The 10,000-nt window shown below is 44.6% G+C and overlaps 1 protein-coding gene across 2 annotated transcripts in view; it reads right to left on the bottom strand.

The window, feature by feature from the left end:
* LOC108267341 (rho guanine nucleotide exchange factor 4) overlaps positions 1-10,000 on the bottom strand; it is a 133,074-nt gene that overhangs the window by 119,486 nt on the left and 3,588 nt on the right. The window contains exon 2 of one of the 2 annotated variants that reach the window (XM_017471406.3): positions 7,116-7,145. In XM_017471406.3, the coding sequence (XP_017326895.1) occupies positions 7,116-7,145 (30 nt within the window). Of the gene's footprint in view, positions 1-2,940; positions 2,960-7,115; positions 7,146-10,000 lie in introns of those variants that run through there. The other variant, XM_017471621.2, reaches the window with a different exon arrangement.

The raw sequence follows: 10,000 nt of genomic DNA, 5'->3' as shown, positions 1-10,000 counted from the left end.
TTTGCATGTTCTCCCCGTGCTGCGGGGGTTTCCTCCGGGTACTCCGGCGAACGTGCTCACCACTCAGCCACGTGCGCCTTCCCACAATAACGAACTGGAATTGCTTTGTTCATTCGTCCTGACAGAACCGGTGTAACTCCATCAGGTCCGTGGGTCTTTTTCACAGCACTGTGTGTAAACTTTTGGCCTCGACTTTTCATTCTACTCAAGTTAAGTGTTTTGTTTGTTTGTTTGTTTGTTTGTTTGTTTGTTCCCTAACACCTCGTTGGCTTCAAATAAATCCTCACGAGGTTTGTGAGAGCACTGAACACTCCCTCAGGACTGACGGTAAAACCTCAGTGCTGTAACGACAGAGCCGAACACCGCTCACGTTACACACCTGCGACACGTCCAGATCACGTCGTCTCCTCTCGTCTTCCCCAACGTCCCGCTTTTCACTCGGCGCCACTTCTGTCCTCTAACACGCTGACAGATTTGTAATACCAGCTCACACACGAGAGCTCTCCGTCAAAAACTCGCCCCCCAACACACACACACACACACACACACACACACACACACATCACCTTCTACGTACAATCTATCATCCATCTCTGTTTATTTTTCCTTCTGAACTCTTTTAGCTTCTGTTCAGCTTGTCTTCCAATTCTTAAAATGGCTTCGGCAGCAGCAGGACGGAGATCTGCGGCTTTGTTTTTATTCTGAGATGACCAAAAGCATGCACTCACACTCACACACACACACACACACACACACACACTCATCTAGTACTGTTCTGGATCACACAGCGCCAATTAGACAGGGAACAGCCGAAATTAGCGCCGTGTGTATCTGAGACAGAACATAAGATCAAAAGTGCGGTGTCGTGTCAGCACACAGCAATAAACACTCTGAGTAAATGCCGCTCACACACACACACACACACACACACAAGCATGCAGTATACACAATTTATTTCAGAGCAAAGTTTACAGAAAATCTGCTGGAGAACTGACTCAGTGGTGAAGATTCTGCAGAATGTTGTGAGTCAGTTAGAAGTCATGTGAGGAATAAGACACTTCAGGACACGCCGTTCTGGAAAAATAATCATCTTCGTGGTGGTGTGATGAAGCGAAGTTACTGCTACCACTCAGATCATGCTCGGAAGTGTTTTATTCCTCTGACGGCGCAGCGATTCACCAACACGTAGTAAAGAACAATACGTCACGCGTTTTCTCCCTTTATAGTTCCGGTTAAGGTTTCAGTGAGGCATGAGTGAGAGAACTCCTCAAACAACAGAAGAAACCAAACATCAGCACAATCACTTCGAACATACAGTACGACTCCGCCTTCAGACTTTAGCCACGCCCCCTCTCTGAGCCAGATGAGGCCGTTTTCGAAATGCGGTTTATTTATTTAGTGCACGATACGCTAAACCGGAGGCCGTGATCCTCCATCACGAGTTAGCTACATTAGCGCCATCGCTCCAGTGCACAGTTAAAGACCTCGGCTTGGCTGCGTTTGAAGTGAAGCGCGGCGTGATGTGGATTTAATTCTCGTCCTTTCGGTGTACTCTTTCCCGTAGACGAAAACCGAGCGAGGAATCATGACGCGAGCGCTGAAGCTCAGTGAGTCTGAGGCATTGTGTGAGACGGTGAGACTAACAGCACACAAAAAAGATGCAGGGAAGCCATGGAGACATCAAACACACATACACACACGCACACACACATGCATACACACGCACACACAGTCTGGGAATCGTGCGCCTACTGCATATATTTACATTCTTTTTTTCTCTCGTAGCTCTTTCGGGGGTCGGATGTGAAAAGCCGGATGAGTGTGTAATGTCAACACAACGCTGGACACTCACGTTCCCTCAAGTGCAGGAGGAATGCGACGGTTACGGACTTCCCGTGGCCTGATTTCACCCAGTCACGGGCTTTTCCTGGGTTATTATGGGCGGAGCTTAAGTTAAATCTGATAAACCAATCACAAACCTCACGAGATGCCCACTAAAATTCCTTTTTATTTCATCGTTTAGCTTAAAGCACTAGTCTCGATCGCACTGCGAAAGCGCTATGCTAACATTATCGAGCTTAGCAGGGGTTCTCGGACGTTAGCTAGCTAGCTAATTTTCTTATCAAGCTCGGCTGAGTGTTACAGTGTGTCATTAAAAAAGTTCAGGGGTAACGTTTAGAACGAACAGATCGAGTCTGATTTAAATCCGGAGACTTTTCTTTGTTTAAATATCTTTCGTCGGCTTTCCAAGTCGGGGGCGTGTCAGTAACAAAAAGTCATGGACAGTATGAAATTGACGGCGACAGCAGATGGTAAATCACGTGCGAATTTTACACGTTCTTCAGTTGTTTTTTTTGTTATAAGTAAACACACGTCATTGATGGTACCATACATACAAACCTCTGAGGAGGACTGAAGACCACTGAACACCAGCCAGCAAATTAATCACTAAACATTTCATTCTAAACAAATTTAATGTGCTTCAGGGTGGAGTTTAAGTTTGAGCTCCGCCCCTTTTTGAACAAAGTGTCATACAAATCGCACACGTTCACGTTCAGGTCTTAAACTGCTGACAGCATTAGTGATCATCAGAACACACACCACACACGTCTCAATCACCTCACCCGGACGCACTAACACACCACTGAGGAAAGACTGTGTGTACACACACACACACACACACACACACACACACACAAACAGAACACACAGAACCCGAACTTCAGGCTGCAGTCTTTACGTCCATGAGAACATTTCAGCACATTAACAGAACGCTACAAACATCCACAGTGTCAGCATTCCCACGAGCCTGAGAGGTTCTCCTTACTGGACCTCGCCTCACATTACTGCAGAGAACGCCTGCAGAACCCAACACACACTCTCACTCAGAGGACACGCACTGGAGGACTGTGTGAGGTGCCGACTAAAACTGAGACTTACCTGTGACATGGCTGAGCTCATACATCCTTCCCTTTACTGTCTAAAAGCCTGAGACACACACACACACACACACACACACACACACACACACACACACACACACACACACACAGCAAACTAAACTAAGCATGTCCTCCTCTTTCGCGCTACAGCCAACACACATACCACACAGAGGCAGTTAGTCCAACCCTAACAGACTGAGAGAGACAGAAAGAGAGGGAATGAGAGAGAGAGAGAGAGAGAATGACAGAGAGAGAGAGAGAGAGAATGACAGAGAGAGAGAGGGGGGGGTGACAGAGAGAGAGAGAGAGAGAGAGAGAGAGAGAGAGAGAGAGAGAGAGAGAGAGAGTGGATGGAGAAAGACAGAGGAGACACACTTAATTTAAAAGTGAACAAAGGGACATGAGGAGAGAAATAAGATCAGAGCAAAAGAAGGAAGAGAAAGAGAGATAAAGAGAGGGACAAACTTGTGAGAATGAGGGGAGGAACAGAAAATAAGAGCATGAAATAAGTCAAGAGAGAGAGAGAGACAGAGAGAGAGAGAGAGACAGAGAGAGACAGAGAGAGAGAGAGAGAGAGAGAGAGAGAGAGAGAGACAGAGAGAGACAGAGAGAGAGAGAGAGAGAGAGAGAGAGAGAGAGAAGAAAGTTCCAAGACTTTCCAGAAACTAAATCCACTCTTTAAAAGGTTCCTTGATGGATCTTTGGCGAGTTAAAGAGTTCTTTTCTCTCCTCAGAAGCGTTCCGGAATGAAAATCCTGTTATATTTCACATAGAACCAGGTTTTCCTGGAGATCTACCTTCCTGAAGCTCCAACTGTAATGGCGCCCACCTGACCAGCTAATCACAGTCTTAAGAAGTTCTTGATCAACTAAAACAGGTGTGTTAGATCTTGCTTGGAGATGAAACCTGCAGAAAGGTGGGTCTCAAGGAAGAGGGCTGTGACCACTGCCCTGGAGGAACAAGCCGAAGAACATAGGAGTTCTAGATTCGACCCTGTACGCGGTGAACTGAATGATCATCATGTTTATGCTGAGAGATGCATAAAGCTGTAAGGGAATGGGTCTTCATTTCACCCAGAACCAGTAGAACCAGAGAAACTGTGTTCAAGGAGAAAGATCGGTGTTCCTGCCAGAACGTCAAATGTTCTGGTCGTTCTGGCCCGGTCCCTGACTGGCTGTTACACCTCTCTGCTCATCCTCCTCGTCCTACATGTGCACACTTCCAGATTGATGGTGGCTCGTTTAAAACCAGAGGAGGTCTGTGTCAAGTTTTTGAGGGTTACTCCCATGTGCTCCTCAGGTTTCTCTGGGTTCTCCAGTTTCCTCTTACATCTAACTTGCTCCTCGGTGTTTGAGTTGTATGTATGAGGATCTCTGATAGATCGTTATCCCATTCAGGATGTACTCCTGGAATTACGGAATGCTGATGGTCTGGATATGTCACATCACCAAACTGCCAGGGTTCCTCAAGAGGTTTTTTGAACGATTAAGGGTTCTAGCTTTCTAAAGGGGTTCTATGTGGAATCTTTTCTGAAATGGAAGCCATATGTTGTAGGTTTCTCCACTTTTTTTTTTTTTTTCAACAAACTGGCAGGGTTCCTCATGTTTTTATTTTCAGCAATAATTTAGCAATCTAAAGGGTTCCTACATGGAATCTTTTCCGAAGGTAAAGCCAGCCCTTGTACGGTTCTCCATTTAACCTTTAAGGGTTCGCTCAGAGGTACAAAATAAAGAGCTCTTCAATCTTTCAACAAAAGAAGAAAAACCTTAAGGAACCAAAAGGGTTTATCAAGTGTTTTTTTTTTTTTTTTTGGTAATGGTAAAGGGTGTTGGCTTTCTAGATGCATTCTGAACGTGAAGCCACCTGCTGGAGAAACTTCAGGAGTTCCCTCAGACGGATAAAGTGAAGAACCAAGTGAAGAAAACTGCTGAATGATGAAAGGTTCTAGCTTTTAAAGGGGTTTACGTTGAATCTTTTCTGAAAGAGAAGCCATCTGTTGTCGGGTTCTCCACTTTCCCTCAGAGTGATAAAACAAAGAAGTCTTTAATCAGTAACAATGTTTAATCTTACAGGAAAAGGAAGGTTCCCAGTGAAACTCTGAGAAGGACAAACTTGAGAGCCTTATAGTCTGCTGGATGAACCATTAGCATTCTGCAGCATTAATCTGGATTAGCTAGTGAGGCAGCTAGCTCGCAGATATCCACCCATTTACTTCCACCTCCATGACACCTCATCAGGAGGAAGTTGAACCGTATTCGCTGTAGAGATGTTTATGGCATTTTTTATTTTGGAAATAACGCCCTTTGTACATTTGGGGAAAATCCCTTAGTCCCCATATAACCCAAGTGTAACTGTATAGGTCAGAGGAACTCAGCTATAATCTGTAAAAGCTCCATTTGCATAACATCCCTTGTTTAGAAAAGATCTGCGTAAGTGACTACCACGACTGAATGGTGACATCCGATACAGAACAAACCTCGCTATCTCTTCCTGTAGCTAGACCCTGGTCTGATGAGCTTCCTTCAGTTACATTATTTCCATAAATGCCTGTCATGTGATTGGCCGAAACAGAGGATCTGCTACAGAAGAAGCGCTGGTTCATGTTTGGAAAACGTCGCGTCTGCTGCAGCAGTTATTCGAGTGCGTGGCTCTTGGTGTGAAACGCTGGCAAAGTGGCATTCCACGGTGAAGAAAAGAAACGTGCTGGGTCGCATGGAGAGAGGGGAAAAAAGAAAATGAGGAAACACTTTGCTGAGTCTGGGATTCGAGATGAATGAACAGGTTCTGAGGCAATGAAAGCCGCCCTTGTGGACTACTGTTTGAATAATGACGCCCCACACACACACACACACACACACACACACACACACAGTGAGAAAGAGAGAAATCGTTGGTGGAGGCTCTGTGTTTGGTTTCCCTCTTGATGGAATTAGTCAGCATCATTTTGTTCTTGAAGCAATTAGTCAGTTTAATTGTTTTTCCACTTGACCTTTTTCGCTAATAGAAAACACAACGCAAGCACCATCTCCACCTCCTATAGAGACATTCAGAAAATAACATGGAATTTCCTACTTCATGGATTTTTTGGCCGTGTGGTTCCGAGGCATCTCCACCCATTCTGTTGGAATTTAACCCATTTTATTCCCGTCGCCCCGCACTCGGTCACCGCTGGCTAAATTTACAGCCACTTGGGGCTCCTCGTTTCCAGAAACGCCCCTTCAGAAGCGGTTAGTGAGGTTTACTTTGGCAAAGCGAAATCACATCCAGAACTGATTCGGGCCGAGAGGACGTACAAAGTCAATTCCGACAGCTCGTGAGACCGATCACTTTTCAACAAATATACACAATTTCCTGCTTGGTTTACCAACGCTTCAAAAAATCCGTCACTTCAAACGCAGACAAATGCATCCTGTAACTGTACGGGACAAACAACAAGTCCTGTAGTCGTGACTTTATAATGAACGGTTCCTACATGTTTTTATTACAAGAAGAAAATAAAAAGAGTGGTGTCGATTACTTAATAACAGAAATGAGAACAGGAACTAACTTGTTTCGCACACTTTAGATATATGTAACTTTAAATGGATAAAAAAAAAAATCATTTTTTATTGCAATAATTGGAACTTCACTGTGGTGTAAGAGGAATGAAACGCTTAAGTATGAGATGTCGGATGTCATAGGCGATCAGTGGTAGAAGTGTGTTTAAGGCTGAATTCCCTGCACTGTAAACATGTAGAACTGTTCCTTCAGGGAAAACGATCCAGGAATGTAAACCATCCAGGAAAAGACCAGAGGCCATGAAACTCCACACAGGACATGCACACAGGAGACGTTCAAACCCACAAAAACTCAACGGACAACACGCATGTGAAGAGCACGGTTCGCAAAAGTTTATGTACCCGTTCATGTGGAATTCACACTGACGCCGAACTGTTAGACAAGCTCAAACCTGTAACGAGCCCTGGGGACAGAGACATAATAAAGCCGTCTACCTCGCAGCTGCCTGACGATTATAACACATGAGTGACGTCGCTTACGCCAGCAAACGCTCACCATCACGGTTTACAATCAGACATGAGTGCACCTTCAGCCCAGTATGAACAACTTTCAAATTCTTGAGGAAAATCAGGAGATTAAAGAGTAGATTAAGAAGAAAGGTGTGTCTGTGCTTACCTGTTGCCCCACGGCGCTGATCCTCAGCTTCTGTATAGAAAAAAAACCCCAGAAAAACACAATGAGGACGATGGAAACATTACAGCATGAAAGCGTGCGTCGTTACACGCGAGCTGTTGCTTTTACATGCAAATCAGTGTAATAAATAGCTGGGAGGAGGTTTAGAAACGCACATAGCACCATTATTATGTGAAATATACCGTACACGAGGCCGTGAGTAGGCTTTAATATACCAACGCAAATGGAGTAATAGTTATAAAAACACAAGGCCCGTGTACGCGTGAAAACCCAAACTCCAGCCTCATGCTGTTTTCTTCAGCGGCCAAAACTTCAGAATATCTCAGACTCCAGTTACATACAGTAGACACGTTCCTCCGGCTAAATACTTACGAATATTAACTATAAATTTAGCGGTTATTAATGACAGTTTTTTGAAGGTCAATATTAGATATTTCGAACATCGAGACCACAATCTATGAAAGTATTGCGTAATATCAGTACTTATTAAGCTATTCCACGTATGCGCTTGAGACGACGATAAAGCCGCTTGGCTTGACTTGATCTCCACAGTAACAGCTCTTACGTATATTAATGCTGTACGTTACCGTTTCTATAGTAACAGCTCATCCACACGGATATGTACAGTGGTTGCTCCACGTAAGCAGATTGAAGATGCGTTTAATCACTCTATTATTATTGATTATTGATCCTCATCGATCGGAGAAATGCCGTCTACGATGTGAAATGCAAAATGCAAAAAGAAACCAACAAGAAAGCAAAACAACGTCGCAAGCGCAAAGCTAATCCAGCTAGTACAAGCTAAACTAGTGTGTGTAAAGCTAACCCAGTGATTAGACAGCTGCCCGAGCAAGTAAAAGCTTACTTAGCGATGATTGTCCTGCTGGAAAAACAACAACAACAACAAAAAAACAAAACAAATAGAAACCCTCATAGAATTAATAATGGTTTTAATGGTCATAATGGAAATTGTATTGGTTTTAATGGAAACTGTAATGGTCCCTCTGCGTCTCGTCTGGTAATTTGTTGCCTTCTATTGGTGGCACGTTTTGTCTAGTGGATATCATTAAGAACCAACAATGGTGATGGTTTTAATGGATAGCTGATGGTTTGTAATGGCGTTTGTAGTGGAAACCATTAGAATTTCTGTGAGGGTTTCGATTTTTCAGCAGGGAGTTCTTGTGTAACTCTATAACTGTGTGCTGCTACATGAAGGTTAATTCCTGATTCCATGCTGTTGTGTTTAGTTGCTTGAGTGATGTTGGAGGCGGAGTCTCAGACAAAGCGCTGTCAATCAAGCATCCTCAGAGTAATACCTGACCTGATTAACAGCTGTTTGAGACACGGAGTAGAAATAATATTCATTAGGAAAGAATAAATGCAATAGATGTAATGTGTTGTTTTATGTTACAGAGATTATGAAGGTCATATGAAAGGTCATATGAAAGGTCATATGAAAGGTCATATGAAAGGTTATTAACAGCTTGTTCACTTTGTCCTCCTCAACAGCAGCATGTGACAGTGAGCGGAAAGTGGCAGTCTACCTGCTCAGCTCTGACACTCCTTCTGAGACAGTTTCTCTCTCACACACAGCACTAATGAGAGGAGCAGGCGGAGGTTACACTCAACATGTCATCACCTTTGACCTTTGTCTATTATAGCAGCTGACCTTTGACCCCAAGGGTCAGGGATAGGCTCTGATGTGAGAGTTTTTCCACATGCTGGCTGTGTAAGCTCTTCAAAATGTGCCACATTTCATAGTTGTACACACACACACACACACACACACACACACACACACACACACACGCACACACACACACACACACACACACACACACACACTGGGTTAGACTATTGGATCAGTAAGTGATCAGTTGGAGATGAATTTATTTTTTACATTCGGCAACAAGTTTGAATGTAGAATTTATTCTAATTATACAGTCAATAATCTGTCAGTGCACACACTTCCAGCACACAGGTCCAGCACACACATCCAGCACACACACATCCAGCACACACACATCCAGCACACACATCCAGCACACAGGTCCAGCACACACATCCAGCACACACACATCCAGCACACACACATCCAGCACACACACATCCAGCACATACACATCCAGCACACACACATCCAGCACACACACATCCAGCACACACTTCCAGCACACAGGTCCAGCACACACATCCAGCACACAGGTCCAGCACACACATCCAGCACACACACTTCCAGCACACAGGTCCAGCACACACTTCCAGCACACAGGTCCAGCACACACACATCCAGCACATACACATCCAGCACACACACATCCAGCACACACACATCCAGCACATACATACAGCACACACACATCCAGCACACACACATCCAGCACACACACATCCAGCACATACACATCCAGCACACACACATCCAGCACACACACATCCAGCACATACATACAGCACACACACATCTAGCACACACATCTAGGACACACATCCAGCACACACACATCCAGGACACACACATCTAGCACACACATCTAGGACAAACACATCCAACACATACACACATCCAGCACACATGTCCAGCACACACACACAACCAGCACACACGTCCAACACACACACATCCAGGAAACACACATCTAGCACACACATCCAATACACACACTTCCAGCACACACACTTCCAGCACACATGTCCAACACACACACATTCAGGACACACACATCCAGCACGCATGTCCAGCCCACACACACATCCAGCCCACACACACACACATCCAGGAAACACACATCCAGCACACACATCCAGCACACATGTCCAACACACACAGACACACACATCCAGCACACACATATCCTGGAAACACA

The sequence above is a fragment of the Ictalurus punctatus genome, chromosome 1 (assembly GCF_001660625.3).
Source record: "Ictalurus punctatus breed USDA103 chromosome 1, Coco_2.0, whole genome shotgun sequence".
NCBI lineage: Eukaryota > Metazoa > Chordata > Actinopteri > Siluriformes > Ictaluridae > Ictalurus > Ictalurus punctatus.
The sequence above is the reverse complement of the archived record's forward strand: the minus strand, read 5'-3'. Positions and strand labels throughout refer to the sequence as shown.